The 14,086-nt window shown below is 34.9% G+C and overlaps 1 protein-coding gene across 1 annotated transcript in view; it reads left to right on the top strand.

The window, feature by feature from the left end:
* The first annotated feature begins 1,863 nt into the window (after positions 1–1,863).
* Positions 1,864–14,086, top strand: part of LOC100372510 (syntaxin-binding protein 4-like) — a 31,905-nt gene continuing 19,682 nt past the window's right edge. The window contains exons 1-9 of the mRNA XM_006813284.3: positions 1,864–2,188; positions 2,601–2,646; positions 3,185–3,273; positions 3,671–3,766; positions 4,584–4,653; positions 5,751–5,825; positions 7,202–7,314; positions 8,514–8,616; positions 12,287–12,419. Of these exons, the coding sequence (XP_006813347.2) occupies positions 2,609–2,646; positions 3,185–3,273; positions 3,671–3,766; positions 4,584–4,653; positions 5,751–5,825; positions 7,202–7,314; positions 8,514–8,616; positions 12,287–12,419 (717 nt within the window). The 5' untranslated portion in view covers positions 1,864–2,188; positions 2,601–2,608. The remainder of the gene's footprint in view (positions 2,189–2,600; positions 2,647–3,184; positions 3,274–3,670; positions 3,767–4,583; positions 4,654–5,750; positions 5,826–7,201; positions 7,315–8,513; positions 8,617–12,286; positions 12,420–14,086) is intronic.

The raw sequence follows: 14,086 nt of genomic DNA, 5'->3' as shown, positions 1-14,086 counted from the left end.
GCGTTTCTCGTATTTATGGAACTATAAAACGTATCTATTACATAACACACAACGACATGATGGCTTGATAAAAGGATGAAAAGTAATTTGTGATCGCAAAATACTGTTTTTTAGTGTTTAAATGGTCATTTGTGCAAGAAAAGGTTGTAAATAATGTTTCCTTTTAAAGTATATGACATTTTGAGTTCTACTTAAATTTATTGAATACATTAGACCTAATACAATGGTTGTGTAGAGTCCTATACCACACCAACTGTGTGTCTGACAAATACCAGCACGAAGTGAAATGAATTATTATACATCAGCGCATTGTGTGTATGGAGTGCGAGGTAGACTGTCGACATTATTATTAATAAATATTATGTATACACGTATTAGGCGTGAATAAATTGCCAACGCCGGGACAGGAAGTATGCTTCGCATTTCATATCAAGCGCCTTCGGCGTTCGAATTGAATGTTTAGGATGCACAATTACATTAGACCCCGGAGGATTGTCAACAGTCTAAGTGCGAGAATGTGTTTCCTAAAATCCAGAAAACATAACTGCCACTTTAGACCACTAAGTATGAGATATCTAAATCTACTGTAGTTCTAAATTTTAGAAAGCATAGCTTGCTAATACATTAGCTAGCTTATAACTAATATTTAGATTGTTTAGAAAACACACAATATTGCAGTAATTGTGTGTCACTAATAAAAAAGTGTCGGTTCAAAATAAAATAAAAGTGTAGGTTTTAGACGATATTTAAATTGTCTAGAAAACACGTGAAATGGTTGTGTTTAGCTGACTATATAGTTTAGACATTATATATAACACACAGACCTTAACATGAGGTCACGCACTGGCAAAATGCGAGGTTATCATAAATCCCGACTGAGACAAAAGCAAATATTAGAAATATTAAAGGACGGCAGTCGTCGCGCCGCGTCTTGTTCGATATGGGACTCATAGCGACGTATACAACTCGTGTAAAATGCATTGTTTATTTACATGAAATTCGAACACGCGCTGCGCGACGACCACCGCGCTTTAATGCAAATGAGTGATTCTGTGTGAAAACTGAATAGTTTTCGTCTCAGGGTGTTTTTTCGCGGGTGTTCTGGTGTTATTACGTGTGTGTTTTGTATTTTTGATATCTAAGCTATATACCCTTATGTAATAGATTCTTGCTATGGGCAATATGATAAGCACAGGGAGCTGGGATGTTTAATAATTGTATTTGTCATATTCTCTTTCCCTTTACTGTTATGTAACTCGTCTTTTATCACAGTTTATCTGGTGTTTAGCATCGGTTCCCAACTCCACTTAAAAATTATGCAAATACTTTTTACGATGTGTAATCAAGAACTAAAATGTGCATTAACGTGTACAGATCACTGATTGGAGTCAGTTTATCTCACTTTAAAATTATGCAAACACTTTGTTTCTAGTGACATAGATTCTTACGATGTATAATTTTGTAAAGATCGCTGATAGGAGTCTGGCTTACATAACAGTTGGGCAAGGTAGACGAAATAAGACAAATACAATTTCCTTTTTTAAATTCTTTTTTTTGTAATTTCACATATTTCAACGTAATGTTGTATAAGAGGTCGATGTATACAAACACCGGGGGTTATTTTTCAATAAATTATTCATCCGCATTACACAAAAAACATAGTCCACTAGAATGCGCCAAAAAACAACTTCCTCATATATCCTGGTCATGGTCAAACAGGAAAACATGAGTATTTAACCATGCACTAAAGTTCTCGGGTGAGTTACAGGCGGAATAATAGAATAACATGACATTTCTATTTAAACCGTAGTGATCTTGGGCGAGCCATATCAGTGATGAGTCATATCATGAATATTCATGACAACTCAACATGGCGGACGTTTTAGATGCTGTGAAAGTGGTTAGCAGAGTTATTTTCTAGTCTAGGTGAAACTTCTCGTCTTTGATGTGATATTATTGCCTTGTTTGCATGTCCAGACTGTAAAATACCTGCCGATTGTTATAATTAGTCCAGCTTTGTTTGTATTTTGTGTGACCCCGCATTATCTGTAGCACTGACGCGACTAACCTTGGTAGTGCCAGTGGCGTTCAGGACCGAGTTTGTGTACGTACGGTGTTCTTTATTTATGTTTGAGGTGTGCTTGCTGCCACAGAACGTGTCCCTAGTTTACAGACCCTGTACAGTGAGGTAACATTTTTTTTCATTTTGTATACTTTAAGTTATCTACGTGTTCGTCATCCTCTGCGCAATGTTGTCGCCGAGTTGTGTTGAAAAATGTGTTTACTAATAATACTATATACACACGACTTACAACCCGGTACACTGCGGGCTCACCGTATGATAGAAAACGTATATTCCATTTATTCGAATTGTGGCTCATGTGGTATCGCATTCATCGCATTGTTGATATCGTATAAGATCACTGTACTTGTATTTGACAAAGTAACAATAACGTCTCCGTGAGATTTCAAAAGGAGTTTGATATTTTGCCAAGAACTGATAAACGCCCTCTATGGTCATCATCGTTGTCACTTTGTCCTGTAAAAAAGAATGAACTGCTGGTATTATTGTTGTTAACTTCCAATATATTTGTCTCTAGAATTTGCCATGTCAGCCACTATAGTGTTAACAGACACCATGTCTAGGTAAGAATTTTTTTAATAATGAATCATGTATTTCAGAACCAAAACAAGGGGAAAATTGTCTAATGACTGATTCAGACAACAATTAATGCACACATTCAGTAGTGGTTGCTCTTGAGATTTTTGAGTTCTAATTTCTGCCGAGATTGATAACAAAAAAACAAGTGACATACTATTTGGGTTTTGGTGCCACAGATTTCAAAAGAGTGTTAAAAATAGTCCATGAACTTTCAACCATTTGCAGATATGTTACAGTCGTCGCACAGCACATGTTTGAATCACATGTAAACAATGCATTTTGCATGTAATGTATATATTTCTATGATTCCCATATTAAACACGACTCAGTGCAACAACTGTAGCACTTCATTATTTCATGTTCATAGGATCTAGTGTGTACATAGTAGATACAGTAGACTGCCATAATGTCATTGGTATGCTATCCAAAGCAAACATTCTACATGTCCAACATGCATCAAATAACTGCCCAGGAAATGCTGTAAGTGTAATAACATCACACTTCTTTTCGTTTTCATTTCAGTTTGACAGATCATCCATACATCTCAAGCAGTACCAGTGAAACGTCAGACTCTGAAACTATTGTATTTGACAATTGTAAAAGTGGATTAGGTTTGTATGATAATAAATTTTTCAAATCGGTTATTGTGTTGACATTAGGTAAAACATTGCTAGAATGCAAGCTGCTTTTTAAAACTATTTTTTACTTTAGCATGTACTTCAGTGGGATATGTACTGAACCTAACCTTAATTTTTTATTAACATTGCTGTCTTTGTTGGCATATAACAATAGCGAGCAGACTTCTATTTGAGGTTAGTCAACAAATACAGATCACTTGGTATGGATGGGTAGACATCTTCCTCCAGGGCTGTAGAAATGACACATCACTTGTTCAGTCTTGTTTATTCCTGGACCAGTACACAACGGTGCGCTCTACAGAAATATATAAAGTCATCCATATTATTTTCTATAAATTTCATAAGATGGTTAATTCTGTGCTCACAACAGGTATAAAAATTGTTGGTGGTCGGTGTGATGATAACAGTAGAAGTTATGGTATCTTTGTCAGAAGAGTTCTTGTTGGTGGACTGGCTGCAGCTGATGGTAGGTTGTCTTCTTAATTAAAGTGTCATTAATTGCCTGGTATTTAGATTTATACAGTTTGAAATCTTCTTGTTTTTTTTAAAACCCAAACTTAAAATTATTAATCAAAATCAGTTTGTCAGGTAAGAAATAAAATTAAAAGTCCAGAGAAAATTACAAAACTTTTCTTATGAATAATCTTATTGTAGGCTCAAAAAAAGACACATCCCTGTAATTTGTGGTATGAGTTATAAAGCAGTTTATTGAGTTTGCAAAATTGCATGGATTTTCTGGAGAGCAATACAGTATACAAAAGTGCTCACTCTCGAAACCATTGGTCGGTGTGTGTTAAAAAAACATTGCAATCTTTATTTTGACTGTCAATTGTTTTAGATACCAGAAAACAACCTGAACTGTAGTTGTAAACAGAGAAGTCAGGTTAGAAATGCAGAATTACTTTGAGATAATTATGTTATGTGTACAGTAAAAAAATATAATTTGTTGGTTTGCTTGTGAACATTTGGAATGTTTTTCAGTGAAAAATGTTTTTTTTGTGTGTACATAGATATATATGAGTATGTGTGGTTTATGAGAGTTGCAGCATTGTAGGTAATAAACAAAAAAAAGTTTAGGTTTCAAAACCAACTGGGCCTGTTTTTACACCAGATGTGTAATGTATCCAAGCCAGAATGGTCAAAAAGATGCTTTAGATTGAAGTTAAGTTTAAATACTCAGGGCCATGTTTGCCTGTAGTTGGCATCTGTTTCCATTCATTGTTGTTTTCTTCTGTGCAATATAGAAAACTAAGTTATGTTTAAACTCTATTGTTGTTTTGCAGGCCGATTACAAGAAGGCGACCAAATTGTGTCAGTGAATGGTGAAAACCTTATTGGCGTTACTAATGACAGGTTAGCATAAGATGTGTGCTCACTGGTATGGCTCTAATAAGTCAATAATGATACCTGCATCAAAACCATGTCTCCTAGCATACTAAGTCTGGCTTCAAAACCATGTCTCCTAGCATACTAAGTCTGGCTTCAAAACCATGTCTCCTAGCATACTAAGTCTGGCTTCAAAACCATGTCTCCTAGCATACTAAGTCTGGCTTCAAAACCATGTCTCCTAGCATACTAAGTCTGGCTTCAAAACCATGTCTCCTAGCATACTACGTCTGGCTTCAAAACCATGTCTCCTAGCATACTAAGTCTGGCTTCAAAACCATGTCTCCTAGCATACTAAGTCTGGCTTCAAAACCATGTCTCCTAGCATACTAAGTCTGGCTTCAAAACCATGTCTCCTAGCATACTAAGTCTGGCTTCAAAACCATGTCTCCTAGCATACTAAGTCTGGCTTCAAAACCATGTCTCCTAGCATACTAAGTCTGGCTTCAAAACCATGTCTCCTAGCATACTAAGTCTGGCTTCAAAACCATGTCTCCTTGCATACTAAGTCTGGCTTCAAAACCATGTCTCCTAGCATACTAAGTCTGGCTTCAAAACCATGTCTCCGAGCATACTAAGTCTGATCTCATATATATACATGTATAATTATCCAAGTTTTATCCAATTTAAAATCTGCCACCACCAATCATCTCAAATGTGTATTTTTGGGAACGCATCAAGTGAGTCATGTCATACCATGCCCCTATTCCAAAATGGAATACATGTATGCTCTTAAAGCCCCCAAAATGTGATTACCAGTACCTCATGTGTAAATGCTGTACACTGTACATGAATCATGTTCAGAAAATACATGGCATTCTTCTTATAAATATGCATATTGAAATTGTGGCACAGATAAACCAATGACATAGTTCTAGGTAGATCATCAAACAGTCTATGTATACCATGAATCTGCGATCAAACACAGAAGCCATGACCGTTTCTTGAATAAATGAAAGCTCAACATAATTATTATTTGTGTAACTAATATTGTGTATTTAAAATTCTGACAAAAGTAGTGTTTTAAAAAATATAAACTTATTTTTTTTTTAATTCTGCACCAGAGCTGTATCATTATTACGGAGTGCATCAGCAACAAACCATGTGACAATGACTGTCACAAGAAATAATTCTACAAGGTGTGTTACCTATAGGTGATTTTCCGAACAATTGCGAGATCTCGCGAGATGCATGAAAGACGCGCGTCGAACGTCTGTCACAAAAATCGAACGATTTGATTTTGAACTAGAATTTCTTTATTTCGCAGCTTACATTGACCAGCCAATCTTCGACAGAGGAATATTGCTTCCAAATACCCCCACTTAATCGAAATTGCCTATCATCAAATGTGGACAGCACATTATTAAGCATGGAAATGTCCCCGAAATACTTTCGCGTTTGTCGAATCCCACGCGATGTTTGACGCGACTACGACGCTATGACCTTTGTTTGTCTTGTTTTTACGTTCGATTTCACACATAACGCGTGATTCTCGCAGTGTACGGAAAATGTTCTATTATTGTGTACTTAATGATTAGTGGGAGGATTCATGCAGCGCCTACACTACTAAATGTAACACAGGTAATTGAGGCAAAGACAAAACTTGGTACATATATTCTATGAGATAATCCAGTGACTGGACGAGAAATTTGAGTTGAACATTTAAAATTTTCCTACCTAATTTTCATAATAATTAGCCAATTTTCATTTCAAATATACAATCAATACCCTCTGCACATGTGAGTTTTTTTCTAAGCTATCTTTGATTATTTCCTTGTCAATGTGTATTAGACGCAGTTTTTCTACTTTTGAAACAAGGAAATTGATAAGAAAATCTCATCTCCACAACTTCATTTCGTTAAATACTTTAGATTGATTTACATGTCTGTTCTAATTGTATCAAAAATTTTGCATAATATGTCATGGGACACATTTGTACGTGCATTAGTTTTGTGATACTGGTGGCCATATTGATTGTTAAAATGCATCAGAATCAAGTAATTGATTCTAGAAGTAAAACACAAGCATTACATGGATTTAATTAAATCTTGGTATTATAGAACATTGTGTAGCTTATTTTATGAACCTGATTTATACTGAAATGGTACATCATTGACAAATGTGCATCTAAACGCCTATTCCAAGAGCAAAAATTTTCACCACCTGACAACCGCAACCAGTGAAAACGACTGACAAAAACTCTTGACAAAACGTTTTTTGGGCTCTCTGTTGAGACTCTCCTATACAATGTAACAAAATTATTTCTACATGTACAACATATATAAATCTGGTTGTTAAGGTTTGTCTCATAGTTTGTGCTGTCTTCTTGACTTTTAGCTATTTTTACCGACTCTCTGACCAGTGTTCCACGGCAGCTCATAGAAATCAATAGTATCAGTACAGTTGTGTGCATCTTAGCATCGTAGATCATTCTGTGGCATAGCTCTGCCCCTAAAAATTGTGATAATCTTGGCAGGAGAATATATTCTTATCACTCAGTATTTCTCAATTTCAGACATGAATATTCTCAATTATGTGAGAGTCAAGAGAATTATAGTTATGCTAGCAGTTCATTTTCTGATAGCAGATCACTGTCTTCTATAGGGACTTCAACATCAGCAGATCCAGGTATGTCACTCATTGTGCTCAAAGTAAAAATAATTATTCTTCCTGTACGTGTATTACAAAATGAAGAAAATTATATAAAAATATGGGGTCTCCATGCTCAGCTCAGAAAATATTGATGTATAGAATAGAGGGAAAATGCCATTTTGTCTGTATTTTTTAGGGTATTTATCATAGTTTCCTGTGATAAAGATATATTTTAATATTTTGCTAAGTGATATTTGGTAAAATGAAATATGTAGTGTAACCTTACAAGGTTATGGCTGATGTCAAAAACGATATTACAATATTAACATTATATTTAATGAGATTTTAAGAAATCGGTGGTCCTATGGAAAACACGAATGAAATGTTATTTGGTGCATATTATTAGTTTTTTTCATTGACAAAAAAAATCACATAATGTTGACTTATACTGAAATGGTTGATTATAGATTTTTGAGATGAAATTAATTTACTGCTATTTGCACGAAAATATGAGCAATTTTTAAAATGCACTAGAAATGTTCTACTTTAACGGCTACAAAAATGTTGTTGATTTAATCACTAAATTCATGAAAATTCTGACAGTTTACATATTGTTTAATATTTCATTCAGGTGTCAATATACCCTTCGTCTTGTGCAATCATTTGCCCTGAGGAATTAGATTATCTATTTAGCGAACAACCTAAATGATATTAGGCTGAGAAAAAAAATATCTGTTTCTCGTTTACGCGCGCAGCATTTTGAACTATACGCCTGGAACGTTTTTTTCCTTCTAAAGCATTCCAAAATGTGCTTGTACTCGCACTTGTCTCAAATTTACCCCATTTTAGCTCAGTATTCGAAGAAAAAAAATCGCTTCCGCCTTATTTTAAAATTTCCATGAAATGAGAAAAAGAGAATTTTTTTTTCCTGGCCTTAGAAGTATCTTGCAAAACTGTAAACCACTTTATTTTTACGATAGATGAATTTCTGGAAAAATTTTGTAGAAGTGAAAATTTTTAGATATTTAATTGCAAAAAAATGTTTGCGGACTCCAACAAATTTACATGTCATGAACATTTAGAGAAATTGTCTACTTGCCAGCGAGACATGTTATTATGTAACCCAATTACTGTGTTCTCCCTGTGAATACAAATTAATCAAATGACAAACGCCCTGCTGTGTAATTGTCAATTTCCTGTTAAGTAATGTTCATTGCATTTTGTGTTTCGCCAAGGTCGGAGAACTCCAGCTAGTGAGACATCTGCTTCATCTGAATTGACAGTGGAAAGTGTTCGTTTACCAAATAAAACACCAACACTTAGAAATAATTTACATAGGTAAGCATATTAGAACTCTATATTATTGTAATAAAGTGTGATGGGCTACTCCTGCAGGAGATTGAAAATAAGAAATTGTCTGTTCACAGCACAGGTTGACGAATAAAAGTGTCTGTTCTAATCAAGATGTACTTGTTCACTCAAATTAAAACTGTAGAATCAAGTCAATCCTTTTGAAAATGGCTGGAGATTGTAAAATAGCCTTCCTAATAGTACTATTGCAAAATATATTTAACATGTGTACCGGTAAATTATAAAAAAAAATGTAAGAAAACATTCCTTATAGTCACTGTGAGTCATTCACTCAAAAATGTTCGCTGCTATGCAAATTTGTGATTTTCTCAGACATGTGAATTTTGAGAGTTTTCTGTGAAAATGAAGTGGTTTTAAAATAGATGGGAGGGGGGGGGGAGTTTAAATATTTCAACTTATTTGGGAAGTGAGTTGCTAAAATAACCTTTATTTTCACCACTGACAAGACAAGAAAAGAGTCTTGCTTGCTAACTTTAGAAAAAATATATTCTCTCCCCCCCATACATTGTATACATTTTATACACTCATGTACGTTAATTATTCCATTGAACGCCATAGGCATCTTTTGTCACTTCACAAATTTTTTTATTTTTTTTTTCAAAAATGCTGAATAACTTGAAACCTCTAACCAAATTATGTCCATTTGTTCCAAAATTACCAAAAACAATTTTATACAAATGTTGAACTAATATGTTGGTGGGAAAAAATCAAGAGTTAAGAGAAGATACACAACTTAATTGTCAAAAAATATGTCATACAGAAAATTATGTATACAATAATTGAGATATATAAAGAGGAAAATTAATATATAAGGTAATATGTACACAATTTGAATAATTCTGGTGTGGACCATGAAAATGTTTCAGCAGAACTAGTCTAGTTCATTTCTTGTTTATGAATGAGGATGAAAAAAGTTGAAATAAAACTTGAAAGATATATCCAGTTCACTGCACCCTGCCCTCTAATCTTTTAGAATAGTAAACTGTTTGTGGAGCAGATTTATCTCATTCTTTGCAATGCTGTCCTCTAGTATTGAAGAATTGTAAACTGTTGTCATTGGTTTATCACTTTCATTTCAATGCTGCCCTCTATTGTTTATTAAGTATTTTACTTTTGTTTATGATGCTTGACAATCAAGCGTGTCATATTGTAATCATATTCATAATTAAAAAACATCGCCATGAATCCAAATTCTGAAAATTCAAACAAAATTTGTCAGATATTTTTTGATGCATGAGATAATTGAGTTATACTTCTATGGCCTGATTGACCTTTGTCTGACCATTTGACCATGACCTGACCACTTTACCATGGCCTGACCAGTTGATCATTGTCTGACCAGTTGATCATTGCCCGACATATTGCTTGTCCCACATGTGTAACTGACAGTCACTAAATGAAATATTAAATAAGTCAAGTATACAGCTGTCAGATAAAAATAATTAAATGTCATCTCGATATTAAAGGATTAAATTTATCCTATCAGTTTGTAATAATACATCAACAAACTGTCATATCCTGTTAGCAGTAGTGAAGGTATGCTGAAATATCAATTTTTCTCACTATTATTATTCAATTTCGGTTACTTCATACTTATATGGGTATTAGTTAGCATACTATTATGACATAATTTTTCAAATTTCTGTGCCAAATTTTGCATTTTTTTAAGTATTTTTCTAAGGCTAGACAATTGAGGTTTGTTTCTGTTCCTAGGAAGAAAATAGTGCAGTGAGCTGGAAATGAGGGCTTATAGATTGACCTCTGTCTGCATGTTTATGTACACTGATTTCACAGCAGTGCACAGGCAAATTACAATCAAATTTGGTATGAACTTCACATTATGTGGGATGCTGTTGCATAAGTTGTTTTTCAATTACTGGTTGATTAAATTTTTTTTTTTTTTTTTTTTTTTTTTTTTTTTTTGTAATTTTTGTTTAAAGTTAGATAAGTTCAACACTTTAGACATGTTTTTAAAAAATAAATCATGTGTCCTGATTAATATGCAGATATGTAACCAGCAACCTATCATAGATACAGTTATAATGCTAAATAGATATTAACTACTCTTGATGACTAGTGCTAAGTGGGCATGTCCTTAATTTGTCATTTCGTAATGATGTCTTCAATTTCTTTTTTTCAGTGAATATTCTTAATATTTTTAATGTATTAAACACCAGACCTTTATATATTAAGTTAGCTAAAATAATCTATATACTTTAAATTCACCCTTTTATACATGTATGAATGTACCAAAGTAAGTATCAATGTTCATATCCAACACAAATATTTCTTTCTTTGTTGTCAAACAAATATTTCTCTTTGTTATCAAATATGCTGCGTGTGTTTCACAACTTAACATTGGTCGATAAGACAATTAAAAATGAAGACATTATGATTCAGAAAATGCCATTTTGATTACTATTTGTATAGTTGATTTGAGTATAGAATATCCATACAAATATTAATCGGTGAAGTGCTAAAATTTACCAATATGGAATCTAGCACATGATTACAACATACCTCTGTATGATCGGAGCTCAGCAAACAGTGATTTACACTTTATAACTGTTGCATGAAAGTCCACTTCCAGCATACACTTCACAAGAATGACGTCTTTGGGTTGTACATTCCTACCCGAATCAGTGTTCAAGTCTAACATAGTTTAATTCATCATGGATTACAAACATAGCCCATCTGCTGTGTTGCACGTTTGTTTTCAGTTATTGCTTTCCTCACCCATAATTCTCCTTTCTAGGAAAGATTATGTGATATCTGACACTTTTACAAAACTGACCAACAAATCTGACTTTTAACATTGATTAAAGAAAATGATTTGTACTAAATATGACAGTTTTACAAGTTTATTTTATTACAAACATTGATAATGTGTATTGTAAAATTGAAAATATTATACATGTATTATAATAACCTTGAGCCCTCATACCCCCCTCCCCAACCCCTCCTGGAATAACTACAGTTGTATTTTCTTGGGTTCAAAGAAATGATAATTGCGTAAAACCATTCAAACAAAGTCAACTTTGGTCACCTTTCAGTACTCTGGTCGAAATTAAGGTTGTCCACCTGTCCCAAATGGATATGAAGTAACTAACTAACTAACCAAATGGGGTAGTTCAAAGGTGCTGATATCGATAAAATTGCTTTCAGAATTGTTTAGACCTGTGAAATGACGATGAGCCAATAATTTTTTTTTAAATAATATGTCTTTAATAATTTATCTCAGAAGGACAGGTGTATCATCAAATGGGACAGGCACTTTTATTCTCAAACCTGTTCAATAGACTGACAATTTTAATTTTTAATTGCAACCCCTGGAACTCATAGCATTTTTTTCGTATGTATTCAATTGTTTTGATTTCAGATCAAAAAGAATATATATATAAAATATAGAAAAGTAAATATGTATGAAAAATGGAACCAGCAATTTGTTTCAAAACTGTTGCATTCAAAGGGTCAATGAAAATAATTAAAATCAATTGGTTTAGATTAAATATGTAAATTCATAATTTGAATAAATATAATTCATGCAAATGTTATTTTTGACTAGAGGGTCAGGTCAGTGTGTCAATATCATTGTAGTTTACATAGATGATAATGTACATGTATTTACTGTGTCCAGGAGAGAAGACCTGAACTACATTAACATCACAAAAAACACAGGACTGGGTATCAGTATAATTGGTGGAATTAATAGACCTGAAGGACCAGCAATATTTGTAGACACACTTTTGCAAGGTGGTGATTGTTACAAGGTGAGTAGACATGTACAGATATCATTTGGAAGGAAAAACTGTAGATTATTTTACTTGCATTTTATTCTCACTCGAGGGATAAATTTCAATTTCAGTAAAATACATTTCCTAGTGAATGTTGCTGCTAGGGTACTGTACTGCCCTTCATTCTGGTGAGTGTTACTGCTAGGGTACTGTACTGCCCTTCATTCTGGTGAATGTTACTGCTAGGGTACTGTACTGCCCTTCATTCTGGTGAATGTTACTGCAAGGATACTGTACTGCCCTTCATTCTGGTGAATGTTACTGCTAGGATACTGTACTGCCCTTCATTCTGGTGAATGTTACTGCAAGGATACTGTACTGCAGTTCATTCTGGTGAATGTTACTGCTAGGGTACTGTACTGCCCTTCATTCTGGTGAATGTTGCTGCTAGGGTACTGTACTGCCCTTCATTCTGGTGAATGTTACTGCAAGGATACTGTACTGCCCTTCATTCTGGTGAATGTTACTGCAAGGATACTGTACTGCCCTTCATTCTGGTGAATGTTACTGCTAGGGTACTGTACTGCCCTTCATTCTGGTGAATGTTACTGCAAGGATACTGTACTGCCCTTCATTCTGGTGAATGTTACTGCAAGGATACTGTACTGCCCTTCATTCTGGTGAATGTTACTGCAAGGATACTGTACTGCCCTTCATTCTGGTGAGTGTTACTGCTAGGGTACTGTACTGCCCTTCATTCTGGTGAATGTTACTGCTAGGATACTGTACTGCCCTTCATTCTGGTGAATGTTACTGCAAGGATACTGTACTGCAGTTCATTCTGGTGAATGTTACTGCTAGGGTACTGTACTGCCCTTCATTCTGGTGAATGTTGCTGCTAGGGTACTGTACTGCCCTTCATTCTGGTGAATGTTACTGCAAGGATACTGTACTGCCCTTCATTCTGGTGAATGTTACTGCTAGGGTACTGTACTGCCCTTCATTCTGGTGAGTGTTACTGCTAGGGTACTGTACTGCCCTTCATTCTGGTGAATGTTACTGCTAGGGTACTGTACTGCAGTTCATTCTGGTGAATGTTACTGCAAGGATACTGTACTGCAGTTCATTCTGGTGAATGTTACTGCTAGGGTACTGTACTGCCCTTCATTCTGGTGAATGTTACTGCAAGGATACTGTACTGCCCTTCATTCTGGTGAATGTTACTGCTAGGGTACTGTACTGCCCTTCATTCTGGTGAATGTTACTGCAAGGATACTGTACTGCCCTTCATTCTGGTGAATGTTACTGCAAGGATACTGTACTGCCCTTCATTCTGGTGAATGTTACTGCTAGGGTACTGTACTGCCCTTCATTCTGGTGAGTGTTACTGCTAGGGTACTGTACTGCCCTTCATTCTGGTGAATGTTACTGCTAGGGTACTGTACTGCAGTTCATTCTGGTGAATGTTACTGCAAGGATACTGTACTGCAGTTCATTCTGGTGAATGTTACTGCTAGGGTACTGTACTGCCCTTCATTCTGGTGAATGTTACTGCAAGGATACTGTACTGCCCTTCATTCTGGTGAATGTTACTGCTAGGGTACTGTACTGCCCTTCATTCTGGTGAATGTTGCTGCTAGGGTACTGTACTGCCCTTCATTCTGGTGAATGTTACTGCTAGGGTACTGTACTGCCCTTCATTC

Source organism: Saccoglossus kowalevskii, chromosome 4 (genome assembly GCF_978046115.1).
Source record: "Saccoglossus kowalevskii chromosome 4, keSacKowa6.1, whole genome shotgun sequence".
NCBI classification, from domain to species: Eukaryota; Metazoa; Hemichordata; class Enteropneusta; family Harrimaniidae; genus Saccoglossus; species Saccoglossus kowalevskii.
The sequence above is the reverse complement of the archived record's forward strand: the minus strand, read 5'-3'. Positions and strand labels throughout refer to the sequence as shown.